The 14832-nt window shown below is 39.7% G+C and overlaps 1 protein-coding gene across 4 annotated transcripts in view; it reads right to left on the bottom strand.

Annotated features, from left to right (window-relative positions):
- SGIP1 (SH3GL interacting endocytic adaptor 1) overlaps window positions 1-14832 on the bottom strand; it is a 212817-nt gene that overhangs the window by 80642 nt on the left and 117343 nt on the right. The window contains exons 9-10 of one of the 4 annotated variants that reach the window (XM_039233460.1): window positions 5317-5328; window positions 221-232 (exon numbers count right to left, since the gene is read on the bottom strand). The exons of the other annotated variants lie outside the window; for them this stretch is intronic. Coding sequence (XP_039089391.1) covers window positions 221-232; window positions 5317-5328 — 24 coding nt within the window. The remainder of the gene's footprint in view (window positions 1-220; window positions 233-5316; window positions 5329-14832) is intronic. 4 annotated transcript variants of the gene reach the window in all.

Below are 14832 nucleotides of genomic sequence, written 5' to 3'. Positions count from 1 at the left end.
TTGGGATACTTACATATAAATTTAGTTTGTTATTAAAAAGTGCTCTGATAGTCCTAAAATATCTTGACTATGGCTAATGGCTTCCAACCAGTAAATCTAATTCATCTGCTTCATTCATATTGGGTTATCATAAATTTAATGGAAAGCCAAACCTGGCCACCCTGCCTTGACAACAATTTTCTCGATACATGTTTAAGGTAAAAATGTTGAGAGTTCTTACCGGGCTGCGCCTCTGTGATCAGCAAAAAGGAAGAGAGAACAGATACCTAGTCAGAGAATGATGGATCAGTCAACAGGCTTGGGTAATAGAAGATTTCATAAACAGCCAACCAAACATGCACTCCAAGTAATCAGGCCAAAGAAAGACAGGCAGTCATCATGCCTATGGCTTATTTACACCATAAAGAATTTTGGAGAACCCTAAAGAGAAGTTATCTATGACATAAATAGCTTTGTTGACCGGCTGTACTCTTTCAGTGAAGTGTGCACAAGAAAAAGACGGAAACATACAAGAAAATTTCACTGACAGCTTTTAATGTTTTGTCATAAGGAGTTTCTCTCCAGATTATTTGGAGAGGAGGTTTTAGAGACTAGGTACTACAGAGAAAAGTATTTCTCCACACAACAGGGTGTTAGCAAACACCATAGACATAATGTGTTTCCCACATGATTTGGAGTAAATTGGAGCCTCTGCAAATCAGACAGCAAGATTAGAAAGACCTCTTGTTTGCCTGGCTCTTCTCTTTGGTGTCCTATGGAGTAAGGACTTTTGTTTAGAAGTGTCTGTTCTTGGCCTGGTGATTTGGGCAGTCTCTCCCAACGGGTAGGAATGTGACGGAGAAGACGAGTAGCCCCTGACAAGCACGGATGGCAGTAATGCAAACTGTCCAGCATCAGTAGAACAACGGTGGACCAGATGCTGTCTGTAATAACACAACAAGCAGACATACGACTTCTCTCTTTCACTTCTGAAACCCGGTCTATGGCTGCTATCAATTTACCCCAACAATCTCTGATTACCCTCCCTCTGTAAAGTTTTTCTGCAGTAAGAAGAGTGACTATGATGTGAATAGGGAAAGAGGTTTTGCTCAGAGTTTTGCTTTCAAAATATGGGCTACCCCATGAAGGTACTAGAGGTTATCGGGAACCTCTAGTATTGCCCAAATCCCCAAATCCAGGCCAGAAGCACAAATATGTAAGTATCCAGAAGGTTGCTCAGATAAAGAGGATGGTTCTACTCTCTAGAATGTAGACAGGAAACAAGTCTCTAGTGTTTTATAGCTGGGAGGCCTCCATGGATATCTGGCCCAACTGCCCTTTTGAAAAAGCAGGGAAAGTGAGGCTCTGAGACGCACAGCTAAGAATTGGGTAGAGCTAGAGACAGAACTTATACCTCTGGTCTCATTCTTGCTTACATTGTCAGAGGGCTCCTGAAACAGAGAACTATGAATGCTTACTTCCTGTCTTGAATGTTCTGTGACAAAACTCATCACTTTAGCCTTGGTTACTTTAGTCAATTTTACTTATAATATTTTAGACTTTCTCATCTGCCTTATTTTCCAGGTTCTGCTCCATATTTTTCTCACCTTTCTTGTAAATTTGTCTATATGCGTGAATATAATTTACATTAAATCAGAAAAAACCTTATGAATATGTATTTCTGGGCTCAAATTCTTTTATTGACTAATTCATACTGTGTTTTGAGAGGAATTCACTAATGAAAATTTAGACTTTATAATTCTTTTAATGATCAGACTGAAATTTTTCTCTAAGAAAAAAATGTGGGGATATAGGATTTTAGCTTCAATTTTATGGCAAACAATCCACTTTTAAAAGTAGCATAAGCTACAGCAAAGAGGAGATTAAAAGTGACACAAATTTCCCCAAGATAAAATTATGCAAAGTAATGCAAAAACAAAATGAAGATTGCTCCCAGACAGAGGCAGAGCCTTACATACAAAGAAACTTTATTCATTTAAGATTATAGAGAACACTTTTCAAAATAATTTGAATTACATTAATCTCCCCACATTAAGTCATATCTTAATTTCCAATGAGTATTTTAATCAATAGTTCCTTTTCGTATTTTTTTTCTAGTGAAAGACAACATTATGAGATTGCATGTCAAAAGGTCCACTTGCAAAATGCCTTCCTCTGGGAAAAACTGTTCAAGTTCATGCAGTCACAGCTTATTATCCAGAATTGAGAAGACCCAGCTAGAAGCTGAGGAGAGAAAAGCCTCACAGTCCATAATTAAGAGCTATTTGAAACTTTCAAAAGAAAAATATTCTACACGTCAGATTGAAGGACTTCATATATGTTAGTTATCACCATTAAGGTGCATAAAGCAGTCATAGGCTCTGCTGGACAACAATTTTGACAACAAAATATGAATGAGCCAGGAGAGAAGGGCCTTTGTCTGTTAAAAGTTTTATTTTACTCTTTCTCATTTCCCAAGAACTTTGAAGCCTTGAAGCGTTCTGCCTTTGCTCTACCAATGTAAAGAATTAGCTTCAAAGGTGTAAGGAAACTCATTCGTATCTGGTCTTGATATATTCTATAAATTGAACACAACGTGCTGAGTGGCAAACTCACATGGGTGCTGGGCAAGGAGCGGGGTGCTGTCTGTAAGGGCACGTGTCTTTCACAGAGCTTTGGTGAACTTGCCACTAACTGGGTGCACCATGCCTGCCTTGCAAAACTGTGGGCTTAATGTTGCCAGATTTTCAGTTATCGAGAGAAGCAGCACATCCTGATTTAAAATTTCAAACATTCTGGCTTTTAAATGTGAGCTACAGTTGTTTTTCACTGCACAAGCAAACAAAACACTTATTCAGTTGTTCAGAATCTGCAGGTGGCCAATTTGTCTCTGATTGCAGGCTTCTGTATCACAAATAATAAGCTCTCAGTAAATTTTATCTACTGTTCTTATTATTTCACCTGATAACTCAAACAGGGACTTTGTAACTGGTCTGTTCATTTTCTGAACCAATTCCTGTGTTCCTATTTAAATATTAATTTCTCAATTCCTAGATTTCTCTTGACCTTCTGATACGTTCTGGAGAACATTTTGGAAGCATTTTAGTATTCCCTCTACTTTTATTTCGGTGTTCTGAAAAGAGATAACTCTTACTTTGTACCTTGAGGCTATTTTCAAAGTGGGCATACACTAATAATTTCTGATTTGGTCACTAGAATGAAGATCTTTGGTTAGAACATGTTGCATTTCTAAAATGTATATATTTTGCAACATGAATATGCCTTCCTAAAATAATATTTCAGCCTATGTCCTCATAGTTTCCACAGTGTCCTCATTCCACACTAGCGTTGCTTTGTTATTTTTTGCACAAAAGGATTAATTTAAATTCAGCCTACTAGGACACCTTAGTCTTAGCCAATGCGGGTGTTTTAAGATATTTATAAAAAGAAGTAACCAAACACAATATGTCTTGCTCATCAAAATCACTAAATCAGCCTCAGGTTTTGAAGCTTTACAACGTCCTCATTTGCTAAATTCAGTGCTATGGGGGACCAGAGGAAAATGCGTGAAAAGCTACAAAGCACCAAACAAATATTTTTATACAGGCTAGTAACAGCAAATTCAGTGATTCATGTTAGAGCATTTTCTAGGAAAGAATTAGAATATGTGATCATTATGCTCATTATTTTCATTCCAGCCAATATTCTGACTTGCTTTTAAATGCTTATGGTGAAGGCTAGCTATCCGGCAAACACTTCTCCCCCTCGCCCACCCCCTATAGGTGTTTGTGTCTTTTTAGATTTGTTCCAGTGACTACCTATCATACCCAATAGGACTTGGTTGAGATGATCTTCTGAATCTCCATTTGGGAAGATAAACAAAGAGCCTGCTAGATGTCATTAAGACTCAATCAGATTGAGGACTCAACAAGATGGGCATTTCCACAGGAAAATGAGGCAAGGAAATGGGAGGGAGACTCACCCGTGGAAACAAACAGCTCTCAAGGAAAAGGGTTACTTGTAGTTAAAACTGCTATGAGGACAACAGGGTGGAAACCAATGAGGAACAGGGAATTGTTAAGACACCGTAGGTCAACTTCAGGCCACATGATTCAGTCAATATTTGAAGTGGCCAAATTTGGATAATTCCGAGAAAGATTCAGAGTCAAGAATAAGTGCAGTTGACAAAACGTAAAGAAAGGCTACTAAAGCATAAAATTGTATGCCACAAAGCATGTAATGTGTAGTTGACTCTCAATTACTCAGAGGTGGGCCATTCGTCTTAGTATGAGCCGTAGTGATAATAACAAGCACTTACTTTATTTTTAGAAACAAAAAAGCATTGGGTTCATATTTCTATAAATTATAATATTTTGATCTCCTTTTGTGTTCTTCTGTGTCTTCCACCTCTCCTCCCTTCCTATCACTGGGACTTCCTACAAGTGTCGTAGCCTGCAGGTGGTACCGGGACTGCCAGGCTGGGGACAATGGACAGGATGACACGTTGCAGCACTTATTGCAGCATCCACTTAGGTGAGGTAAGTACAACCAACCACCAAACCCTTCTCGGGGCTCATTAACTTGCAAACAGCATTTGCATATTTTCTAGTCAGCCGACTATTGGCATCCTGGGAACATGCTCCCAATACACCTGGCAACTGAGAAGAGAACATCGGATTTTTTTTTTTCAGTAGATCTGTTTCATTGTTGTCCTAATATAAACAATGATGTAGGTACATCATGGCACATTTGTGCTGCCACTAAAAATCACTCACTGATACTAAAGAGGACTGTGGAAGAGTTGCTTTGCACTTTTACAAAGATCTTCCTTTTCTGTCTCTGCAACTCCAGAAGGGGATATTTTTCTGATTAGATGAGAAACTAAATAAAAAAGACAACTTCCCTCTTGTAGGCCAGCTTCAGAGGCCTTCATTCATGGATGCTATCATTTTGTGCATTAAACAAGAAATTAACTTAACAAAGTGTTTGCTGAGCTTATGGTATGTATGTGTAGCTTGACTAATCCCAGGAGAAATTGCAATAAATAACACTTAATACCTAAAATATTTGATCACATGCCTGTTTTTGAGGCAGACATAAATCTTTACAAAATTACCCTCTGGCCCTTAATAATAGGCTTGTAAAATCACTTAGCAACCAACTTCCTTTTTTCTGCACGGGGTATAATTAGGCCTTGTCCTGGTTCACAAAGGTTTGTTTTTAAAATTCAAAATCCTGTTTAGGTGTTAAACACAGTCAATCATTGGATATGCAGATGATGGAACTGAAGAGAATAAATAATGTTTGGCCAAAATGTGGAAAGGACTTATTCCTTACCGGACTTTTCCTCTAAAAAGCGTAGCATGAGGAAGAAAAAGAAGAGAAAATGAGAGAAGTGAAAAGTATTTTCAAGAAGCAGCAGCTCAAGCCTCAGAATAACTTCACTTACAGCAGCTCTCAAGGAATTACTCTTTAATGGTTTCCTCTGGGTTTCTGACACAGTCTCCCGTACGTCACTGGCTCTGGCTTGAAGAACGGCAGAATGTAGCACCCCAAAATACGTTACTTTGGTATACTGATCATTTTGAACTGCAAGCATTTGAAATCAGTAAATGCAGGGAGATGCTTTCTCTGAACAATCCTCATCTGTCTAAAGATAAATCCTCCAAAAGAAATGTCATCAATCCCCTTCCCAGGGGTGTTATCAGTCAGGAAGGACTGACTCATAACATGGAGAGGAAACTAGAAGTGGATCCCACGCTGTGACAAACTTTGTCATAAACCATTCTTCCTGTCTATTCTCCTAAGGGCTCTTTCACCTTGCCTAAAGATCAGATTCTCTCCCTTCAGAGGCCTACATCCCCTCCCCTAATTCAGAATTCGAAAGCCACCTCTTCGAGTTACTTATTTTTCCTGGGTGTTTCTCATGTATACGGGAGGTGTGCTTGTTAATATACTTCTGTTTGTTTTTCTCTTATTGACTTGTCTTTTTGTTACAGTCTCAGCTGAAAGCCTATGTGGGTAGAGATAAAGTTTTGCCTCCCCTGTAAGTTCAAGCTGTAGAAGGCTTTGGTGTGGCCTTCATTAAGGCACATGGTAACCTCTCTTTTGAATGCTTTTATCAAATAGCTTTTATCACATAGATTTGTGCCTTGAAAATGGAAAATTATGTTTTGTGATTTGGAAGATGCTATTATTGCAATGGAGCTGAGCATGGTCATAAAATCAAAACATGAGATTATCCAGAAACTTCAGTTTTGTCAGGGAACCTGGTACCCATCATCTTCTCTCAAGATACCCTGCCTAGAATCACCAATTCTTTCATACCATATTTTATGTCTCCCCACTTCCCATGGACATTAGCAGATTATTTTCCTAATGAGTGGTCGCTGGCCCCTCAGAATGCTCTTTTATTTCCTGGGCAACTGTCTTGGTGAAGGCCTCATGTCTGGCTGACGGTAGAGTTCCACTGACCTTGTACATGCACTTCCTGGCTGATGGTCCTGTTTCCAGTTTCATCTCCTAAATTCATCCTCTGCTTACCTCCAAAATTATTTTTCAAAAACAGTGAAGTGAATATATTACTCTGCTGTTTCAAAACCTCCCAGTCATACAGAAATTAGAATACACGTTCCATTCTGTGTCAGTTAGGCCTTCACGATGGGCTCCAATTTACCCTCACACCTTCACCTTCCACTGCTGTCTGCATGAAGCCCATGCTTAACTGTGGAGGCTCCTGGCCATCTGAATGTTCGCTTCACTCACACACTTCCCTGCCTTCTGCTCGGGTTACCTCTGTGGCCTTTGATTCCTTCTCCTTCTCCCTCAACTACTATTTTACTTATTTTTTAAGGCCAGGACCTTTTCTTCCATGAGGCCTTCTCCAAGATTTCCCATCAGAACCAGTTGTTCCCTTCTCTTATTTGATCACAGCACATTCCTTTTGTTTAAAGGACCAAACTCATATTGAAGGTCTTTCTGTTGCCTGGCATTTATTTATTAGCCTCAGAAAAACAAAGGCACACATTGCTAGCATATTTTTTGCAGTTCTTATTTTGTCCTGTTTTATTTAGGTGTCTCCACTCGATTATTAGCTCACAGTAACGGTCATGAACGGACTCTCTCTGGTCCCAAACAGTGCTAGGCACACTGGAGGCATTCACAGATGTTTAGGAATTCCCTTTCTGGAGGCCATTAAAACACTATAAAATGTTTGAAGCATAATGTCTTTTAAAATACAGAAAGATGAACTGCTCTTTGAAATAAAGCTGAATTGTATATGCCTCAAGGGATGTGACCCCATTGTAATGGTTCCTTCACCAGCTCCTATAAATGTTTCACTTAGCTGCTACTTAACTGTTGGTCTCTCTGCTATTAGTGACTCCAGGGTCAGATATATGTTACAAAAGCTCCCAGGAAATAGCACAGCTTTGTACAAACATTAGTAAAGAGCTGTGTGATCAGATCTCGAGGGAAGCATGTTCTCTCATAGCCAAAAACTAATGTTGCAGAATAACTGAGGGTCAAAATAGGCACTGACATTCTTGGTGCTTTTGGTCCCAGACCCTAGGTAAATAGCACAGAGAAATTAGTTATTAAGGTCCATGTTCTCAACCTACAGACAAAAGAAATTCTTGGGTTAAAATCAAACAGCTTCAAAGGAATTGTCACGGAAGGTGAGCAGGAGCTTTTATATATTTAAATTAGCTTAACCCCTTATTTTCTGGATGTCTTTGAGCAAGCTGTACTGCCTCTCAATTCTATATGGTAGGGATGTAGATTTGTTGCGGAATTGTTGTAGGAAGTTGTTGTGGAATTGTAGGAATGTTGAGAAGATTAAAAGATGTGGATGACACTGAGGTAATGTTAACTGAGAACTTACTATTATCTTTACCTTGGTGTCCTTGTTATTTCTAATTTACCAGTGAGGAAAAGGAGGCTCAGATAAATTCCAAGCCTACACCGTTACACAGGAGCAGACCTGGGTCCGGTTCGCAGCTTACCTACCTCCCCACAGCGTGGTCAGCATGGGCCGATGGCACAGACCAAGTGCCCTAAACTGATTAACCCATTCTCAGGGCCTTATCAGCTAAAAGCTCACAGATGGAAGAGCCTGGAAAATAATCTTGGATCTTTCCAAAGAAAAGAGTTAAATACATCAGGCCTATCTATCAGAGCAGGTCTCAGGGAATGAGCTTTTCAGGACGTGAATTTGTGTTTCTAGGCATGGTTTCAGACCTTGGAATTAAACTCTGATTAGAAAGTAAATTTCTCAGGCTTTTCTTAGAATTAAATGTACTGTATTAAATTAGAATCAGAATTAACACAAAGACACAAATGATAAGCACTGTTCCCCCTCCCCACACCTTCCCATTCCAGACTTCATGATGATTAAACCATTTTTTATTCAATATGTTGTTTTGCTTTAATTGTTAGCAGTTCCAACACCTAGGCTATGACCTCTGACTTAAGGATTTCTTCAGAATGTCACCTGAATAGACAAAGAAAAAAAAACCCTATCAGATAATTCTCCTTTGAAGAAAACAAAGACATTTCTTGATTTAAAATGAGCTCATGGCATCAGAGTTGATTTTTTAATTGTAGAAAAGCTACTAAGAGAATTGGAAAAGAGATGTATACCTCTGGATACACTTGTACAGAGAAACAGAATGAGTGCATTTTTGGACTGGACAAAACATATACCTAAAATATAATCAATGAATTGTCTCTCATGCAGGGATTTTCCTGTGCTATGGCTTGAGAAAGAATAATTCTCTAATTTGCAAGCCTTGTTGAAAGGCAGCTCATCCTTCCTCTAAACCACTTTCTAGTGCAAGGAGTCATTCAAGTTAGGTCTTGTTAAAGCCTACATTTCTGCTCAAGGGGCTCAAAAGTAGCAACATTTACAGCTGAACTTAGTTTAAGACCCAGAGCTGAAGCTAACAGAGGTGAATGAAGAACACATACAGCAGAGTTTAGTGATCCTCACACAGAGGTTTTATGTTCTAAATACATCCTTGAACTCTTAACAAGGAACCAGCTGCCATGGGAATTTTTGGCATCAAGTTTCATAAGAGTGGAACCAAGACACAAAAAACCAAGTCTAACCTATAAGCTTCTTTGGAGTCTGCAGCTGTTTAACCTTAAAAATACGATGGCTCTATTTTGGATCTTTATATTTAACGAATGAGATTAGATTATAAGTATAACCACTTCTTATCAGTTATGTATGACAAAAGGAGCAAAACGGTAATTTATTCAGATATTTATTGGGTGTCTATTAAGACTAGACATTACCCTAGGCATATTGGTGAACAAAGCAATAAGAATAATAGCCAAAAAAATCCAATAAGCTTATTTTGGGGACCAGAGGAAGGAGATTGATAACAAATAATGAACATAATAAATAAGCAGTGTTTGGGACTTCAGGAGATGATAAATGCAATTTTTAAAAGTAGAGCAAATAAAGAGGTTTGGGAGTGCCAGGGTAGAGAGTTTTGTGATTTTTCAATATGGTAGTTAGGGAAGGCCATTCAGAACGTGGCTTGAACAAACTCTTGAGCTTTAGAGGGAGGTCACACTGTGGCCATCTGGGGGAAGGAGGCTCGGCCAAGGAGCCAGGTTAGAGTGGGATGACAAGGAAGAGTGGCAGGAGGTACCCTGCATGTTGCGGGCGTCCCCACCGTGATGGTCTTGAAGGCCACTGCAGAGACTTTGGCTTTGCTCTGTTCCAATGCAGCGTATGGCTGTTTCTTAGCAGGAATTCTCCATTGTAGGGGTTTAGTAACTGTTGGTTGCGGAGAAGTGGCATAGCTGAAACAGATGAATCAATCTCAGAAAATGAGAAGTGGCATAGCTGAAACAGATGAATCAATCTCAGAAAATGCCTGGATGTGACATATGCTGTCATTTTTCGTTACCCTTGGGAAGCTGATTTTGATTCCCTAAGTATCAAGTTAAAAAAATAAAAGAGAGGGGTTTCAAATAGGTTAGGAAGTGGAAAGGGAGTTTGTACAGGGCAAAACAGAGTAAGGACAGTCCACCCTGCCCTCCCTGTCTGTTGGCCGTTTCAGGACAAGAGGTCATAGCGGCTTACTGGCCCTGTACCACTGCTGTGCTGGTAGCGGATTCCAATGATGGCTCCTACCGTCTGTGGGCGGTGAAGGGCTGTCTGTTAGAGAGAAAGAAATCTCACCTATATTCTGTTCATTCTGAAATTTCCCCCAGTTGCCAAGGAAACATTTTCTGACATAATGAATTTGAGTGATTCACATTCTAAGAGTTTGGTTTTTTTTCTAAAACAATTAAAAAGTACATCCACTGCTGTAGATTGTTTTGGACAGCAAAAACAATTCTCCTTCCAGGGGCTCTTTTTTTATATTGCTATACTTATCTTTATACTATTATTTGGACACTTATAGAAACTCCTTAGTACAAAAATAAACATAATATTGTAAAAATGATAAGACAGTATGTACTAAGTGCCCAAAACCTGAGGCTTTAGATTGGAGAACAGGGACGCCTGGTGGCTCAGTTGGTTAAGGGTCCAACTTTGGCTTAGGTCCTGATTTCATAGTTCATCAGTTCGATCCCTGCATCAGGCTCTGTGCTGACAGCTCCAAGTCTAGAGCCTGCTTCAGAATCTGTGTCTCTCTCTTTCTCTGCTCCTCCCTCACTTACATTCTCTCTCTCAAAAATAAATAAACATTTAAAAAAATAGGTAGGAGAACAGACATCTCACTGGATATGTGAGATCAGGGGAAGACAATTATGACAAAACACTGGCCCTCAGAAAAGAAGAACACGTTAAGTTAAACTTTAAAAAAAGAACTTGCAAACCATAAGAGAAGAAAGTTATTGTTCATATTATTCATCCATCCAATAATGCAGAAACATGGGTGAATTGCAAGGGTTAAGATCAAAGAAATGGAGAGCTATAAATCTGCTCTCCTTATAAAATAATGTGAGGGATGTACATTGCATTTTGTCATAGCAAAATACCAAGTTCCATTTTATTTCCCACAGTGAAGACCATCCATTCATCCAACCAAGTATTTTCTAAGTACCTGCTACATGTCCCCCAATGTTGTAGGTCTTGAGGGAAGGCCCCATTCATGGGATAAGAATCTGCAGGTCTGGGTGCTGGATGACATAACCCAACACTTACTGAATCGATCACAAATTATACTGTTACAAACTTATTTTTCAGATCGATTGCTTCATTACAGAGCCCAATCTACTCTGATTATGGCCATTAGCTAATAAAAAGTTTTAGATTCAAACTGTATACCAGTAAGACTAGCACAACCAAGGCAGAGGAACATAATGATACAAAAATTAGCCTTTTTGGGGCACCTGGGTGGCTCAGTCGGTTAAGCGTCCTACTTCGCCTCAGGTCATGATCTCACAGTTCGTGGGTTAGAGCCCTGCTTAGGGCTCTGTGCTGACAGCTAGCTCAGAGCCTGGAACCTGCTTCAGATTCTGTATCTCCCTCTCTCTCTGGCCCTCCCTGCTCATGCTGTCTCTCTTTCAGAAATAAATTTTAAAAACATTAAAAAATATTTTTAAAAATTAGCCTTTTTGATTATAATTAGTGTTGTAATTAAAAGCATGTAATTCAAGAATTCTCTGCCTCTGGTTGAGGACATATTAATATTTTTATGTGTCAAAATTGTGGCTATATTGTCTCAATTAGATTTTAAGCTGGTAACAGATATTGAGGGTGTTAGGTCTCTAATCTTGGTAATCATGTTTCTGAAACCATCCTCCCCAATCAGATGTAGTTGTCTGAGCTAGAACAAGATGGAAGAATCTGGATTTATGCAAGGAAATTCTAATTCTTACCCCTCACAAAGTGGAGCAAAAGACCATATGATCAGAGGGTGGAACCAACATTAATTGGTGAAATAATGACAAAGGCAATCCAGATTGAATTCATATTCTGCCCATTTTCAAGAAGATCAAAGCATCCAACACACAGATTTCTTCTTACTAGCACAGGATGGGCACAAAAAGCATGGGAAAAATGCTATTTTTATTTTACAGGTCAGAAACTGGAAGCAATGAAAAATTCCCTAAGAAAAAATAATTAGTAATGAAGAACAAATACATCTCAGGTACGAAACGAATTCTTCTGCAGTCCATGGCTTATTAGCATGTAGGAAAGAGAACAATATATTTTGAAAAAGGAAGGTCCTACTCATTTCTTCGTCTGTCCTTCTCTGTAAGGCCAGGGGGTGGGGTGGGGGGGATCTGGTCACAGTGTCTGCTCAGAATTTGGAACGGGGTGTGGCAGCTTATATATCTGGTCTAGACCCAATCCTGACCTTGTTTGCCCTGGGAAGTTCTCCTTAAAGACTAGAACCCAAGCTCACCCTCTTCCCCCCTACCAGCTACACTGGAGGTCTGTGCTGAGCACTTAGCATCTGAATGCACCCCTTAGCCTCCCCTTGCACCCTGCAGCAATCTTGAGCGAATGGCAGTGAGTAGGAGACTTGAGCTCTCCTCCCCCACTGATGACTCTTTGTTTTTGCTGAACTCAATGGGGTGCTGAACCTTCTGCCAAAGTGAGGACAGGAAAGGGGGCGGTGTTACCAAGCAGCAGCAAACTCATGGATTTTACTCACTGGCAGGCTAATTTGGGGGTGGCAGGGTGGGTGGGCCACCTGGCATAGGCAAACAGCACCAGACTTTCTCCAGTTCAAAGCTTATCCCCCTCTCCCCGTATTTTTTTATTAAATAACTCTGTTATGGATTGCAAAGCACCAGGAATAAGCTTAAACTAATAAGTCCTCAGAAGGCCACGCCAAATTCTTTAATTCCTTGTAGCAATGAATTTTATAGGGGAAGGGGAGAAGGCACCAGGGTGAGGTCAACACCTGCTCCTACATCATTTCTATCAGCCCTCTTCTCCTTAACTTTGTTCAAGTCCTCCCTCTCTATTTTTATTTTCTTTCTCACTCTTACAAGTCTCTTAACTCAAAGAACAGTGGAGATGAAAGGAAACTGATACTTAAAGAGCCCCTCCTGGGAGACAGGCACCTCACTGGGCATTTTACAGCATGATCTCATGTTCCCTTCACATCAGTCCTGCAAGAGGATGGATCTTCTTGTTCCCATCTTATAGATTTGGTAACCGAAGCTCCATGTTAAGGAACTTGCCCATGGACACTGATAAGAAGATATAGATTCAAAAGCCTGTGTTCTTCCTACTCAACCAGTGTGCTTCCAGGAAATGTTCTCTTTCTTGGTCTCCTTGCTATCTCTCCAAACTCTCCCTAAAACAGAGAGCTTCCCACAGAGATTCTTGAGTCAGAATATGCAGCAGAGTATTCATGCTGAGAGGATTTAAAGATAATGGAATTATAGACCCTTACTCTGTAGATGAAAAAAGCCTACTGTGTTTTTAACTTGGCAGAAAGGAGGCAGATACTGAAAGTCAAGTCCCGGTCCTCAGACCTTCAGCAGCATCTCAGTCTTTCTGAGTTGATTTCTTCTGTATAATGGGGAGATCACCACCTCTCTGCCTGCTTAGTAGTGTGGCTGGTCATTCCATCTTTTTGATTATGACAGCATATATAAACTGTAAACCATTATTATAATAAATCTTCAATGTAAAAAAATTTTGCTGATTGACTAGGGGAACTGAAATATGTGAATCATATAAATTGAAGTATCATTCTTTAACATTTAAAACAAAAGTGCATGAAGTCTTCATATAAAATGAGAGACTTTTAATAAACTAGAAATCACACGTGACACAGCAGCAATTAAGGCTGCCTGAACTGTCAGCTCAGTCTTGCTGTATTGTCACAAAATGGCACAGGACGTACCATAGAAGGTATGTCTGTGGATTGAGGGGGAAGAAAGCCTGTGAAGTGGGCTTCTGAGCTGGGATCAAGAGTCCTATGGGGCCCATCAAAGCGACAGCCTTCAGAGTGATAGCTTGTTGGGTGCTCAGAAGTTGTTTGCAAAATGTTTTTGATGAGCTAATAAACTTTTTATTTTTCCCCTGGAAAGAGAGCCAATAGCTTTCATCAAAAGTAGCATAATGTAGTGGGTAAGAGTTCTCAATTAGAAATCAGAACTTCTGGGTTTAAATCACAGGAACTTTGCTTATTAGCTGTGACATCTTGGGTGACCTTAATACTTCCCTGCCTTAATTTTCTCAGCTGTAAGACGTGGGTAATAATAGTGCCTATCTCATAGAGTTGCTATGAGGATAAATGAATTAATATGTGTGAGGCCTCTGACACATAGCACTCAAATTTTTACAGCTGCCACCACCACCACCATCACCATCGTGAGTTTTCAAAGTGGTTTATGACCTTAAAGGATGTTGACAAGTAGTCACCATGAATACTCTATTGTTGTTCTGATTAATAATAGCTATATTTACTAAGCATCTCCTTTGGGCCTTATGTATATAAATTTACTTACAAAGCACTAAGTACTTTACATGTACCACCTCCTTAATTCTTACATGGACTCTATGAGGTGAGTAGTAGTGTTAGCTTCATTTTACACTTGGCTAAGCCTTGACTGAGGCTTAAAGGTTTAAGCAACTAGTCCAGGGTCACATGAATAATGAGAGCAGAGCCAGAACACGAACTTCCTTCTGACTTACTCCAGAGCAAAAATTTTTAGTACAGAACTAAACACTTGTCGTTCAAGACAACTTCTTGAGGTAAGCCAGCAGGGTTCGTGGCTTACCAAAAAAACAAATGTAAAGGCATCAAGGGTAGCACACGAGGAAAGGAAAAGATGCTACTATGGCAAGAATGAAACCATAGCATCTGTCTTTTCACTTCCAGGAGAACTGTGGGAACCACAAGTTTCAAAGTAGCTAGTGAA

The sequence above is a fragment of the Hyaena hyaena genome, unplaced genomic scaffold (genome assembly GCF_003009895.1).
Source record: "Hyaena hyaena isolate Hyena2069 unplaced genomic scaffold, ASM300989v1 scaffold_75, whole genome shotgun sequence".
Classification (NCBI taxonomy): domain Eukaryota; kingdom Metazoa; phylum Chordata; class Mammalia; order Carnivora; family Hyaenidae; genus Hyaena; species Hyaena hyaena.
This window is presented reverse-complemented; position numbering and strand designations above follow the sequence as displayed.